The 15,607-nt window shown below is 43.8% G+C and overlaps 1 protein-coding gene across 1 annotated transcript; it reads right to left on the bottom strand.

Moving 5' to 3' along the window:
• Positions 1 to 1,888: 1,888 nt before the first annotated feature.
• On the bottom strand, positions 1,889 to 15,078 carry reep3b (receptor accessory protein 3b). The gene is made up of 8 exons (XM_061756704.1): positions 14,751 to 15,078; positions 10,231 to 10,303; positions 9,978 to 10,054; positions 7,869 to 7,989; positions 7,672 to 7,785; positions 4,552 to 4,717; positions 3,375 to 3,508; positions 1,889 to 3,276 (listed from the first exon to the last, which is right to left on the bottom strand). Exons 1-8 carry the CDS (start codon positions 14,780 to 14,782, stop codon positions 3,205 to 3,207), a joined length of 789 nt encoding a protein of 262 aa, XP_061612688.1. The 5' UTR covers positions 14,783 to 15,078; the 3' UTR covers positions 1,889 to 3,204.
• Between the last annotated feature and the right edge of the window lie 529 nt (positions 15,079 to 15,607).

Raw genomic sequence — 15,607 nt, 5'->3', positions numbered from 1 at the left:
TACAGTCTGTACTCCAATTCTGCTTTGCATTAGATACATTGTACTTTATCTTCTTTCCCCTCCTCGAGCCGTCACCTTATCATGGTGGAGGGGTTTGTGTGTCCCAATGAAAAAGTTCTCTGGGGCTTCACGCCCCTGGTAGGGTCACCCGTGACAAACAGGTCCTAGGTGAGGGACCAGACAAAGCACGTATCCAAAAACCCCTATGATGAATACAATAAATGAAAATACGTTTACATTGCCCAGACGCAGGTCACCAGAGCCCCCTCGGGAGCCAGGCCTGGAGGTGGGGCTCGAAGGCGAGCGCCTGGTGGCCGGGCCTGCACCCATGGGGGCACAACCAGAAAGGGTAATGTGGGTCCCCCGTCCCATGGGCTCACCACCTGTGAGAGGGACCATAGGGGTTGGGTGCGGTGTGAGATGGGGGGTGGCCCAAGGCGGGGACCCAGGCTACAGAAGCTGGCTCTCGGGACATGGAATGTCCCTTCTCTGGCAGGGAAGGAGCCCGAGTTGGTGTATGAGGTTGAGAAGTTCCAACGAGATATAGTCTGGCTACGCCTCCACACACGGCTTGGGCTCTGGTACCAGTCCTATTGAGAGGGTTTGGACTATCTTCCACTCTGGAGTTTCCTACGGTGAGAGGCGCCGAGCAGGTGTAGTTATACATATTGCCCCCTGCCTCGGCGCCTGTACATTGGGGTTCACCCCGGTGGACGAGACGGTAGCCTCCCTCCGCCTTCGGGTGGGGGGACGGGTCCTGACTGTTGTTTGTGCCTATGCACCAAACAGAAGTTCAGAGTACCCACCCTTTTTGGAATCCTTGGAGGGGGTGCTGGAGAATCTCAAGTTCACGAGGAGCAGTGTGGTTTTCGTCCTGGCCGTGGAAGGGTGGACCAGCTCTACACGCTCGGCAGGGTGCATGGGAGTTCGCCTAACCAATCTACATGTGTTTTATGGACTTGGAGAAGGCGTTCGACCGTGTCCCTCGGGGAGTCCTGTTGGGGATGCTTCGGGAGTATGGGGTACCGAACGCCCTGATAAGGGCTGTTCGGTCCCCGTACGACCAGTGTCAGAGTTTGGTCCGCATTGCTGGCAATAAGTCGGACTTGTTTCCAGTGAGGGTAGGACACCGCCAAGGCTGCCATTTGTCACCAATTGTGTTCCTAACTTTTATGGACGTAGGCGTAGAGGGGGTCCGGTTTGGTGGCCTCAGTATTGCATCTCTGCTTTTTGCAGATGATGTGCTTCTGTTGGCTTCATCAAGCCGTGATCGCCAACTCTCACTGGAGCAGTTCGCAGCCGAGTGTGAAGCGGCTGGGATGAGAATCAGCACCTCCAAATCTGAGACCATGGTCCTCAGTCGGAAAAGGGTGGCGTGCCCTCTCCAGGTCGGGGATGAGATCCTGCCCCAAATGGAGGAGTTCAAGTATCTTGGGGTCTTGTTCACGAGTGAGGGAAGAATGGAACGGGAGATCGACAGGCGGATCGGTGCAGCGTCTGTAGTGATGCGGACTTTGTATCGGTCCGTTGTGGTAAAGAAGTAGCTAAGCCGAAAGGGGAAGGTCTCGATTTACCGGTCGATCTACGTTCCTACCTTCACCTATGGTCACGAGCTGTGGGTCATGACCGAAAGAACAAGATCCGGGGTACAAGCGACCGAAATGAGTTTTCTCCGCAGGGGTGTCCGGGCTCTCCCTTCGAGATAGGGTGAGAAGCTCGATCACATTTCAGGATCAATTAAATCAGAAATTCAGGTATTTCCAAAGTGTTAACAGACTTTTTCTTTCAACTGTAGTCATCATTTGCATCAATTATTGTAAACGTTGCTATGCTTTAGCCTTACAAGATATGAACCCTGAGAAACAAAGTCCCCACACAGTGACACTAATGTCGTCGCCCAGAGAAAACTGGTATGATTTTATTACATTTACAATCCAGTAACCCACAAAAAACATTATCCAAAACCTGAGCCACACTACTCTAAGTACACAAAGCTTTGGCTTAAAATTAGTCATTGATGTGCATTGCATGGACACTATGACGACAAGATTACGACATTTCGCCCAAAAACTGTAACTGTAACTATATTTGGATACTCTCCAAAATACCTGAAAAGTAATTATGAACCATGTTCATTGTACTCGACCTGGCAAGAAAATAAAAATTGGATACCGATTTATTGCATGATTTGAGATAATACTCGTGAACAATCTATCCAATAGGCGTAATAAAAAGCATTGTCATCAACCTCCGTCCGCTGAACCAGTGACAATGTAGCTCATTTTAAATGATACAAAGCCATTAGAGTTGCACGAGAATCTACATCAATAAAAGGATTTATCAAAGATGAAACAATTTTGGGGGATTTTTGTGTCCAACTGCAACTACACTACGTAAATATTGAGATGACAAGCAACAAAACAGCAGCTTAAAAAAAAAAAAGCTTTGGATGAGATGCATATGTAAAAACAGCTATGAATAATATAAAAGCCCTTCTAATCCAAAATTGAAAAAGAAAAAAAATGAATAAAAGCACAATACATGTTAAGGACCTATTACAAGTAAATTGTGTCCGATATGAATGCAAAACTTTTTGTTCCCATTTTTCACAAGCTGAATTTAACGATCTAAGACTTTTTCCGTGTACACAAAAAGGGCTTTCTCAAATATTGCTCACAAATTGCGTCAGCGAGCACTTCTATGCTGAGATAATCCGTCCATCTCATCGGTGTGGCGGAACAAGACGCCGAGAAGACAATCAAATGTCTTTGTCCGCAATAAAAGGCCACTCTAAAATGTGCACTTAGGGTTAGTGTTGCGTTTACATTTTTGTTCTGTACAGGTTTGTCTGTTGTCTCCATTATTGTCAACAATGACAAATGACTTCAAACTTTTTTTTTTTTTTTTTTTTTTTTTTTTTTTTTAAATTGATCAATTTAACATCAAGGAATTTTGCAACCTCGGCAGGAATGACGTTTTTCGTGGTTCGTCATAAAGCGTTAGATCGTCAGACAGATGGATCTAAAATACACACACACGCGTATAGAGTAGATATAAGTCTAGTCACCCATGTTCAGATGCCATTTTGAGTGATGTGTGTATATAAATATATTTTGTATATAAAAATATTCAAGTCAGATTTCAGACAGATTATCTTTCACGACTCAGTAGTGTGTGTGTATTTTTGTGTCAGAAGAAGTCTCTTCACATTCCATAGTTTATGGAGTTCAGCGATGGTCTCTTCTTCCCTTTCATCTTCAGTGAGCCATACCGAGCCTAGTGAGAAAACGGACAAATAATAGACACTAGTGCAACAGCTTCGGATCTTATAGGGTTGACTTGGACTTTCCTTTCTTCCAAAAGACATCACTTACATCTTTGCGGACTCTGGAACGCATCAGCTTCACACTCTGAGACCGCCGCAGTCCTTTCTGCGAAACAGCCTCATCTTCAGAAAACATTGGCTCGGTCTCGTCATCGCTCCTGTCGTTCTGGTCATAAAAGTATTCTGAAAACACAGGACACCATCTCAATTAAGGGGCTTACGCTGCTTATATAGATGAACGTCGGACGTGACTGAGGACAGCATGCGGACGCTAAAGGCACGCCCCCAGTAGGTATATAGCGCCGGTATGTGCATTGTGTAAAACAACATCGGTTTGGCTAGGGACCGCCGAAGATGGCACCAACGAAGAGACGTGCAAACTGCTAGCTATCAGTTATGCGGAGGAACAAGGGAATCGAGCAGCCGCGAGAGAATTCAAGATCAACGAAACCATGGTTCGCAAGTGGACGAAGCAGGAAAACGAGCTTCGCCAAGTCAAGAAGACGAAGCTGAGTTTCCGCGGAAACAAGGCGAGGTGGCCCGAGTTGGAAGAGCAACCCGAGCAATGGATTAGTGAGCAAAGAACAGCCGGGAGAAGCGTCTCTACAGTCATCATTCGACTGAGGGCAATAACGCTTGCAGAAGAAATGAAAATCGAACATTTTCAAGGAGGTCCGTCTTGGTGCTTTCGTTTTATGAAACGGCGCCATCTATCGCCGGGCGAGTTAGGCCACCATATGTGAATGGATGGTGGATGCCTGGGCAAAGGTATCTGCTTTGACTGTTGTCCGAGCTTTCGCGAAAGCCGGCATCGTTGCTGTTCTGCAGCAGGACAATGACCTTCTGAATGGCTGAAGAAAAACAAAATGAAGACTTCGGAGTGGCCTCGTCAAAGCCCTGACTTAAATCCTATTGAGATGCTGTGGCATGACATTAACAAGCCGGTTCATGCTCGAAAACCCTGTGGCTGAATTACAACAATTCTGCAAAGATGAGTGGGCCAAAATTCCTCCACCGTGCTGTAAGAGACTCACTGCAAGTTATCGCAAATGCTTGATTGCAGTTGTCGGTGCTCACGGTAGCCCAACCAGTTATTAGGTTTAGGGGGCAATCACTTTTTCACACAGGGCCATGTAGGTTTGGATTTTTCTCTCCCTTGAGAATAAAAACCATTTAAAAACTGCATTTTGTGTTTTGTGTTGAATCGTGTGCGCGCGTTTGTATACCTGCTTCATCATGTACATCAGCACTCTGAGCTCGTCTGACGGATGGATTGGCAGCATGGGAGCTGTACCGATACAGCTGGTTCTCACCTCTCTCGTCTTGCTGACTGATCTGTGTGAGATCATGCATGCTCAAGCTGCGCAGCTTTTCTGTGATAGCACCCTGACCCTGTGACAGAAAAACCCACAGACCAACACCATTTATATTGTATCAGTCTCTCAGTTTTCAGCAAAAAGTGCCACTGATGAAGTTAGTGAATTTTATTTTCGGGAAACACGGGAATTGATTTGGTTTGTCATCTGCTGTAACATTTTCTCAAAATCATACTTAATGTTTTCCCCATGGTTTTAAGCGTTGACAGTACCATTATATGAAAATAAGTTCCAAAATCCACTTGGCATTGATGAATATTTGCCAGCTAATTTTAAGTTTGGTCTTGAAGTTTAATGGTGAATACACTCTTCACGTTTCTAATTTAGATTCGACTTCAAAGATTAAACTGTACACCTAAAACTACCTGAAACACCATCTATACGTACAGTGTTGCAAAAAAGCATTTAGTTCAGCCACCAACTGTGCAAGTTCTCTCACTTAAAAAGATGAGAGAGGCCTGTCATTTTCATCATAGGTATATGAGAGACAAAACGAGAACAAAACAAAAAAAAAAAAATCCCCCCCCCCCAAAAAAAAATCACATTGTCTGATTTTTAAAGAATTTATTAGCAAATTATGGTGGAAAATAGTAAGTAGCCCAATGGTTAAGCTCAATGCCTGCCACCTTGGGGGACCTAGGTTCAAGACCATGACTGGACCATCCGTCAACATCCCCCGGACTCACGGCTGTGGTGTCCTTGAGCAAGACACTGATACCCCGGAACTGCTCCCCGGGAGCTTCAGCTGCCCCCATGCTCCAGTGTGTTCACTGTGATGGGTAAAATGCAGAGAACACATTTCGTGTACATTAATGTTAATGACAATAAAGGTGATTCTTCTTCTTGAAGAGGCTCCTCTGTCCTCAACTCGTTACCTGTATTAATGGCATCTGTTTGAACTCATCAGTACAAAAGACACCTGTCCAAAACCTCAAAGAGTCACACACCAAACTCCACCAAAAACAAAGTTGTAGACCTGCACCACGCTGGGAAGACTGAAGACTTTCAGCATGACAATGATCTCAAACAAACCGCCCGGGCAACAAAGGAGTGGCTTCGCAAGAAGCATTTCAAGGTCCTGGAGCGGCCTAGCCTGGCTCCAGATTTCAACCCCATAGAAAATCTTTGCAGGGAGTTGAAAAGTCTTGTGCTGCCCAGCGACAGCCCCCCAAACATCACTGCTCTAGAGATCTGCATGGAGGAATGGGCCAAAATACCAGCAACAGTGTGTGAAAACCTTACTTACAGAAAATGTTTCACTCTGTCATTGCCAACAAAGGGTATATAACAAAGTACTGAGATGAACTTTTGTTATTGACCAAATACTTATTTCCCACCATAATTTGCTAATAAATTCTTTAAAAATCAGACAATGTGATTTTCCGGATTTTTTTCCGTCTCATTTTGTCTCTCATAGGTGAGGTAGACCTCGGATGAAAATTGCAGGCCTCTTTCATCTTTTTAAGTGGGAGAACTTGCACAATTGGTGGCGGAACAAATACTTTTTTTTGCCCCACTATACACTTGATTATGGGGTGTTCACGAAAAACAATGGATTGATGTACTTGGTAAACAGGTAATCGTGAACACTAAATATATTGACGGGGACACGAGAACAATGGTGGTGTGAAATGGCGGAAACGTTTGGTTCATGCATCTAAGAATTTTTTTTTTTTTTTTTTTTTTTTTTTTACCTCCCAGAAGAACCTGGTGGAGTAGAAAAGCCCTAAGGGAAAGAAAGAGGTCAGCATAGAGAGACAAGAAACTCAGTCATGAGAGGGCAATATGATTGGCAACCTGCTGGAACATATTTGACTGCTTCTTCCAGATTGGACACGCTATGCCACTCACTGCAAAGATTGCCTGCTGAATTTGTCGTTTTCATTTCACTCACTATTGCAAACACAGTCGTGTGCAAAGGTTTTAACAAATGTATCTGTCTAACCCCCCTGTTTATAGCATAGACATATGAAGATACTGTATGTGCCAAGTTGAAAAGCTCAGACTCCCTTAATGAGGATTGTTTTGGAATTAAAATGAAGTGCAATGATTGCAGTAGTCATGATTTATCCATGTTGTATTTTGGGCCTATGATTTTCAATAAGGTAAATTGGTTTGCAAAGTTAGTGTGAATAATCATAAACGATACTTTTATATGGTGGTGGTACACTTACGCAATCGTTTTCAAATGTATGTCCATCATGTGCTAGTGGTAATGCTCAAACCGAAGTGGTTTTCCCGAGTCAGGCGCCCTCACTATAAGAACTGGCCCCCCTGAGTCGAACAAATGATCAAATAAAAGTAAAGCCTTAGTTATTTTGTTTTTTTTTTATTTAATGTACCCGTTTTGCCTGATATTTACTCTTCAGTAAATATCTGGATGACCACTTTTGACTTGAGTCATATTATTGTTCAAATGTCACAGTACTCTTACTTGAGTACAATATCTGGGTACTCTACCCACTTCTGCTCATAGAGGAGGTATACCTATGATGAAAATTACAGGCCTCTCTCTCATCTTTTTCAGTGGGAGAACTCGATGGTTGACTAAATACTTTTTTTGCCCCACTGTAAGTATGGGGCCCTCCGTGGAAAGACTTTGGACACCCTTGCCTGAGAGGATGAGGTATGATTGGCTGGATACACTCAGGAATTACGCAAGGCTGATGAAAACACAGACTTTCTTCATTTATATTGATTGTTCATGAAGTGGCTGCTGGGAGACGTAAATCAAAGCAGTCAAGGATGCGGCCGCATGATCTGAATACAGCATGATTGGCAATGGTTAATACAGTACTCCTGGACTCATTTACCCATCATAGAGTTCCTGATGATTCCAAATTTGAAAAAACAAACAATCCTTCTCGGTATAGCCAAACATGATATTGATAAGGGGAAGGAAAGGAAGGACACGCTTTATGGAAAAACCGATCAAAATCTTGGTCCATAAAGTAAGGTTTCAATACTTGCCTTGACAGCCGCAGTGACAGCAGCTGTGGCTGCAATGCTGAGGCCCTGCTTGCCAAAGTTCACCATGGTCTCATAACTTTTTTCCTTGGCCTGCACAATATACTCGTCTATTTCCTAGAGGGAGAGAATCAAAAGGACCGTTCAATCAAGTGAAAGGCATTTCAACTTTTGAAAATCCCATTCACAGTGGATCTCACCCTCTCTCTGGAAGACAGCAGCGGGTGCAGACATTTCCTGTAAATGAGACTTGCTCCTCTGGTGTAAGGGGATAGGAGCCAGATTACAAATGCTACCTTCAGTTCGTAGTACAAGGGAAACCTGCAAATAGACAAAACACAAATCAAGAATGTGACACTCCGAATTTGTACGCACGGTCACTCAGAAGCTGCCAATAATAGCTGCTTATGAAGTTTTATTAAATAATAATTTGTTGATAGTCCTGATTTTTGTGCCACTGAAATTCAATGATTCCCCGTATTTATTGCTCATAATTGTTCACGTGACATTTTGCAGTATGTGCCAGCAAGCATTGTTTTGTAGCCGAATGAATTTTTCTTTCCTGTTGTAGTTTGGGAAATGGCTTTGGTTGTAGGATTACAAATCTAACTTGAATATGTGCAGAGATTTTCTATGTGATATTATGGATTGCAGAATGTTTCAAATAGGTGTTTTTTTGTTAGCCCCGTTTATTACTAGCCACCCACCTCCATATGAACTCGGTCAAGGAATTAGGATGGACTCTCTGTATATTCTCCCCTTCCCACCGGACTCTCTGGGATCATCAGTAGTGCATGAGCGACGCCTGCTGGTGCTTAAGAGTCACTGCGCGCTTATTGGTCATGACTGCAATATTTAGCGTGTTAAAATTTCTACTTTCATACAATACAAACCTACATGAATATTCTTAATGTATGCTTTGATTTCTGTTTCATTAGTGTGTTCATTTTACAGGTCTGGCTTCAAGACTACCACTTCTTAATTTGAAGCCAAACAGTACGAAATGATGATATTGACCAATAAGTAGTTGATTTGCCAAGACTAAAGTTTAAAAATCGTTTTATATGCTTGATCTATGCGTGAGACAGTTTCAAAGTTGGGAAACACAGGAGCTGCTGAGGCAGTTCGACACAGCGGTCATCGAATCAGTCCTGTGTTCCTCCACCACAGTCTGGTTTGGTGCTGCTACAAAAAAGCAGCCCCTACCCACCCTTCAGGACTTGCACGCTGCCAGAACTAAGACAAGAGCGTGCAAAATCCTCACGGACCCTCCACATCCCGGTCACCGGCTCTTCCAGCTTCTTCCCTCAGGTAGGCGCTACCGATCAATGCAAACTAGAACTAGCAGACATTCCAACAGCTTCTTCCCTCTTGCAATCAACTTCTTAAAACACCTAACCTACAATTCCATTACAACATGCTGGCAATTTTTTGACTTGAGTTTGTTGTCACATTTCTGTGGGGCCAATTATACATGACTCGTGCACTCACTGTAGTAGTCTCACCACGCTGCACTATTTGCATATCTGTTGTTGACCAATACTGGCCACTCATGCCAGAGGAGCATCTGCTCCATTTACACACTGACTGAGGAGTACCTGCAACATTTGCACAATCAACATTGTCCCAGATTATCGCACTACTCGCTTGAAGTCTCGGCGCCCTTTGCGCAATGGTCATTGCACCGGACTATTGCAATATTAGTCATTCGAACTGCTCTAAGTGCTAGAGGACTCTGCATCTTTTTGCACAATTGTCAAAAAAAAAAAATAATGTACCGGCATTACCAGATAACTAGCAACCCTTTATTGCTCAGTGACTGTTTTTTGTCAATGTCTATGTCTCAAAAGTGTTCTCTGTCAATTGACTGTCTGTTGTCGTACTAGAGCGGGTCCAACGACCGGAGACAAATTCCTTGTGTGTTTTTTGGACATACTTGGCAAATAAAGATGATTCTGATTCTGATGTAACTAAATCAGACAAGAAAAAAATGGCACCCCAAACGTTAATAGTTGGTGATGGAGCTGTCAAGGATGTGAAACGTTTTTGCAGTGAGAAGAACACAAAAGTACTGTGTTTTACCAATGACATGGTGTCTGATATCTCTAAAAAAAATCCCGGAGATCACTAATGCACAGTACAGTTAGTACAGTAATGCCTCAACATTCAAACGCCACAAGTGTCATACTATTTGCAGTTCAACCAACATTGTGGGGGGAACCATGCCTCAAAAGTTGCACAAAAACTTAACGTTGAACTGTCATCATGCGTGACGGCACTCGACTTCTTGATTTTTCATGTTAACTCACCATGCCAGTGTAAGGTCAGTGATGGTCTCCACCACAGTGTAGAGGGCAAAAACAATCCAGTACATCATCCACCGGACCTACAAGTACACAGTAACACAACCAACTGAACAATGTAATGTCTAGTTTCAAATACAAAAAGTAAGCCGTGTTATTAATTTGATTCACATGAACGTTTCCGGAACCTCGACTGCTGTGTGAACGCAAAACAACAAGGTGTGGGTTTTTGGATGGATAGATTAATAAATAGTCTTACATATTCCTTGACATTTTTTGTCTTGACAGCTTTGTAGGAGTAGTATGCAGGATACAGGGTCCCAAACACGAGACTGCAAGGAAAGAACATATAGCTCATTATTAATCATGGTATCTATCATTAGTTATTTTGTTATAGGACTAGACAATAAAGATTCTAACTCTAATTCTAGTTATTACTAGTTATAGCAGACATGCAGAAGGTGACAAAAAAAATAAAAATATTGCAGAAAATTTCTTTTGTAACATAAATTAAGCAATCTGGAAGACTCTGAAGAGTACAATAAGGCAGAATAAACAAAAACATTTATTTACACCGCTCAAGTACATGTTGATGTACAAATTTAATATTCAAATAAAATTTGCCTCATTTCTTTGTTTTTTGTTCTGGGCTCCTACTGTGCCACATGAATAGCATCCTCCTCTTTAGGCACTCTCATTCTGGAAAAAAATTGACTAAAATCATTGTCAGTTTCACTTCATTTTTCACTATTAGAAACTTCAAAGGCTAATCCCAAATACATCCTCCAGGAAAATATTAAGTTTTTAATGGCTATTTCTGAATTTGAAGTTAGTTAATTTTGTGTTGTGACATCCCTAATATCGCTCGGTCGCTTAATACATTTAACATTAACATCCGTAAACTAATTAGATAATTGTCGGCGCGTTTTCCTAATTACTGTAATTTCTCGTGTATAATGTGCATTTCCCCCCCCCAAAAAAATTGTCAGAAGTCAATAGTGCGCATTATACATAGGTATAGGGGAAAATGAAAAAGCTTTCAAATTTTATAAACGTACGCCGCCATCTAGAGGTTAGGAAAAAGATGTACACATTCAAATGTCATCGCCACCTAGAGGTTATGAGAAAGGTGTACCCTGTCACTGTAATATGGCTCACCACCTGTGGGAGGGGCCGTAGGGGTCGGGTGCAGTGTGAGCTGGGCGGTGGCCGAAGCCAGGGATTCCCGGCTACAGAAGCTGGCTCTAGGGACATGGAATGTCACCTCTCTGGCAGGGAAGGGGCCCGAGCTGGTGTGTGAGGTCGAGAAGTTCCGACTAGATATAGTCGGACTCGCCTCCACGCACAGCTTGGGCTCTGGTACCAGTCCTCTCGAGAGGGGTTGGACTCTCTTCCACTCTGGAGTTGCCCACGGTGAGAGGCGCCGAGCAGGTGTGGGTATACTTATTGCCCCCCGGCTCGGTGCCTGTACGTTGGGGTTCACCCCGGTGGACGAGAGGGTAGCCTCCCTCCGCCTTCGGGTGGGGGGACGGGTCCTGACTGTTGTTTGTGCCTATGCACCAAACAGCAGTTCAGAGTACCCACCCTTTTCGGAGTCCTTGGAGGGGGTGCTGGAGAGCGCTCCCGCTGAGGACTCGATCGTTCTGCTGGGGGACTTCAATGCTCACGTGGGCAATGACAGTGAGACCTGGAAGGGCGTGATTGGGAGGAACGGCACCTCCGATCGTAACCCGAGCGGTGTTCTGTTATTGGACTTCTGTGCTCATCACGGATTGTCCATAACGAACACCATGTTCAAGCATAAGGGTGTCCACACGTGCACTTGCCACCAGGACACCCTAGGTCGCAGTTCGATGATCGACTTTGTGGTCGTGTCATCGGACTTGCGGCCGCATGTCTTGGACACTCGGGTGAAGAGAGGGGCGGAGCTGTCAACTGATCACCACCTGGTGGTGAGTCGGCTCCGATGGTGGGGGAAGATGCCGGTCCGACGTGGCAGGCCCAAACGTATTGTGAGGGTCTGCTGGGAACGTCTGGCGGAATCCCCTGTCAGAAGGAGTTTCAACTCCCACCTCCGACAGAACTTTGCTCATGTTCCGGGGGAGGCGGGGGACATCGAGTCCGAGTGGACCATGTTCCGCGCCTCCATTGCTGAGGCGGCCGACCGGAGCTGTGGCCGTAAGGTGGTTGGTGCCTGTCGTGGCGGCAATCCCCGAACCCGTTGGTGGACACCAATGGTGAGGGATGCCATCAAGCTGAAGAAGGAGTCCTAGCTGGCCTTTTTGGCCTGTGGGACTCCTGAGGCAGCCGACATTGAAGAGCTGACAAATGTTACGGAACATCAGTATTTATTGGTTATTATTATTATTATTGTTGTTGTTATTCCTATAATTTCCTTTCTTGTTTCTCTATTAAATAGTTTTTCTTTACTCTGTAATACAGATCCCCCTGGGTCTGAAATAAAGAATAAAGAGCTGCAAGACTAGCCTGGATTACATAGAGCCTTCTCTTCCCATTAGAATTGCTTTAGAAGCCCAAAAACCGAATTCAAAAGCTCCATATAAACACCTCTATCGGAATAAAAAGGCCCAAATTCCGAATGGAATTGAATATTCCCTTTGACATACCAATCAGAAGTAAATTTTCGCCATACTGTCATTCAGAATAGAGGTGGGAAAAGCACGGTCTGCGAATGCTTCGTCGCGACGTGAGCGCACGGTGACGTCATCGTTTACGCACGGCGTAAATAAGGCGGCTCCCGACAGAGCTCGTATGCAACTGAGATATTTTTAACGACTTCAAAGTTGTTTCTAATCAAGTGTTTTTTGTTTTTTTAATAAACGCATGAAAACAATCCCAATTACTGTGCTGAATAGACGACGGACCTCCAACTTGATGAATGATGTGAGTTTCACAACGACGAGGGTTGGGCATTGAGAATCGAGAACTGAATTGGAACCTAACATTCCGGTTCTCCCGGAATGGTTCAAATGACAAAATTTCCGTTCCCAGTTTCAATGCCTACTGTCCGCCGCCCCCGAAAAAGAAGTGGCAAACACCAACGAAGAACCGGCGAAAACCAACGAAACGTTTATTATATTTTTGGATGCAGGCTGCTAAGAAAATGGATGTTCATCATTTGGACGACCCTTTATTTAAACTATGCAAAGCTTTTTGACCCAGCCCCCTAAAATCGAGAATCGGAATCGAGAAAATTGATGCACACCCTAACGACGACGTGCGCATGTCTCACAGCTGTTCCGATTAAATGCAGGGCACATCGTGTATACAACCGATCACAATAGCTCACGATACATGGAAACAGTTAACCAGCAATCTCCAATCGGAAATATTTCTATCTGAATGACAAAAGTCACACCGGCCGGAGTCTCCTTACTCATCTTTGCGCTGGCAGAAGCAGTGACCTATCACTGACCTTATAGCAACTTGCACCGCATTTCAGATATCCAGCCACAGTTAAGGTAAAGGAGTGTTAGTGGTAAAAAAAAAAATTATATTTTTTTTAAATGTGATTAATCTGAGTTAATACATGATTAATGCGATACATTTTTTTTTATTAATCATGAATTAATAACTCTTGACAACAAAAACATATTAGGATTACAGTTACTGAATCCAGGGACAGCAAGCTGGCAAATTGGCCCTAATAACTGCACTCTTACTTTATTCCAGCATTTATGTTATTAAAATGAACCCAAACTGATGTTTTTCAGTGGGGGTGGGCGAGTACTGATACGGGGTATCCGTATGGGGCCGAGAGCGCCCTTATTTCGAGGTATCGGATACTCGTGAAGGTTGTCAATAGCAGCCAGTGATAGCTAAAGTGAAAAAATCTGACATGGGAGTAAATCTGATGAGACACATGACATCATGTGCGTCAGAAAGAAAGTCTTTGTTTACCATTATCCGTCAATGTGTTCATGAAAATGTTTGGTCTCAAAAGCACTGGTGGTATCGGAACTCAGTGTCAGTGAACACTCAGGTTTGAATACTCATACTGGTATCGGTCTGAAAAAAACCCCATTTCATTTCCAGTCATTATTCATGTTTTAAATGACACTTTATTGTCTGTAATAGCTAGATAGAGATAGATATTTCACCTAATAAGAAAGCTGTGGCCATTTTTCTAGTAAAGTTTCCAAATGATTGACACTGATTTCGAGCAAAGACAATTTGGGCAAATTTGCAACATAAAAAAGTGGCATAAAATCTTTCACCCTTATCCGATCCTTACAAACAAGGACTCATTAGATTCACCTAACACTCCTGTATCCGGTGACGCTTTATATTTTTATATCCAATTGTTTAAAAAATTGGAGGAAGACGCCTACACGAGACAAAATGATTTGGCTCGTGAATTAGCTCAAATGAAGTATTCGAAGCACCGGTCCAGAGTCGCTTTATGTGTGCAATGGCGGGCAGCTCATCTGTAGCTGGCACTCCTTAATGCACTTAACTTACAGGATGGGTAGTCACCCCGTTGACAGCACGGGCGGTGACATTGATAAACAACACAACTTTCGAGCGAATAGCAAAATCACCGGACGCATATACCGCACAATAAGATAATATAATATTATAAAACGAGGTCCACTGTTAGCCTACCGACGTAAAGTAGAAAAACCAATGTTCGGCAACAAGGCATAACTCGGTAGCCACCTATGCTAACACGGCTAAGTGCCATCAACTGACCTATTATCGTCCAAAAAACATACATTGAATTTTCTTGAACCTTAGTGACGGTATTTGTGTACTCACACGACGCTTCTTGAAACGATCCAGGACACCATTTTTCTTTTGTCTGCGTAAAAGGTCGAGAAGTGGCCCAAGTGGTCCGCTAGCCAAAGCCGCAGCGAACTTTGGTGCTCCCAAACTTCCAAGAGACCTACGCGATAGCTGTGCTTCAGCAACTCGACTTGTCCCAAATACTGCTCCTGTTTACCCCGCTCTGCTGCTCATCGTACAATTCGATACGTCCGCGACCTTTTCTGTTGTTATTTGCCACACGCTGTCTTATTCCACGAGTTATCGTTCTCGTTCCCTGCTTCTACGTTTCTGGCAGCAGAATGACACTCAGTCAGCTACTGACGTCACAAGAGGGGGCGGGGGGAGAAACCTTGCCACTCCTATTGGCCACTCAGGCTGTTTACAACATGCATACATTTTCATTGGCTGGAGAGGCTGACCACATGATGCTTTGTTTCCAGGAAGCGTTTCATATTTTTTTTTTTCAAATTCAAACAATCTACAAGTGACTATTGTAATTCAATTCAATTCAAATATCTAGACTGTCTCACCCTTTTCCCCCTTATCCACTCTGTCCCTTAAAAGCCTTTGCTGTCCGGCTGCATTTTCAAAACAATTAAAAATAAGCAGAGGGACTATTTCCAGCTCCCCTGTTGCACAGCAAAACTGTTCCAGCACCAAAAAAAGGAATACAGATCCACCATTCTGCAAGGCCATGCGGCTGAACGGGACAGGTTAGAAATAAATAAATAAGAACCCCAAAAAAAGTCATTGTGCTTTTTTTTTTATGTGTTCAAAAGTGTAACAATGAGTCTCACCTTTTCAAAATCTCAGACAAACTAATAGATTGTACCACAAGGTGGCGCGTC

This window comes from Phyllopteryx taeniolatus, chromosome 19 (genome assembly GCF_024500385.1).
Source record: "Phyllopteryx taeniolatus isolate TA_2022b chromosome 19, UOR_Ptae_1.2, whole genome shotgun sequence".
NCBI lineage: Eukaryota > Metazoa > Chordata > Actinopteri > Syngnathiformes > Syngnathidae > Phyllopteryx > Phyllopteryx taeniolatus.
This window is presented reverse-complemented; position numbering and strand designations above follow the sequence as displayed.

Excerpts from the sequence above, each read along its gene's own strand:
- reep3b (XM_061756704.1), bottom strand. The coding sequence starts at position 14,782 with ATGGTGTCCTGGATCGTTTCAAGAAGCGTCGT. Across the intron at positions 10,304-14,750 it reads ATCGTTTCAAGAAGCGTCGT|TCTCGTGTTTGGGACCCTGT; the intron begins GTGAGTACACAA and ends CTTTCCTTGCAG. Across the intron at positions 10,055-10,230 it reads CAAAAAATGTCAAGGAATAT|GTCCGGTGGATGATGTACTG; the intron begins GTAAGACTATTT and ends GTGTACTTGTAG.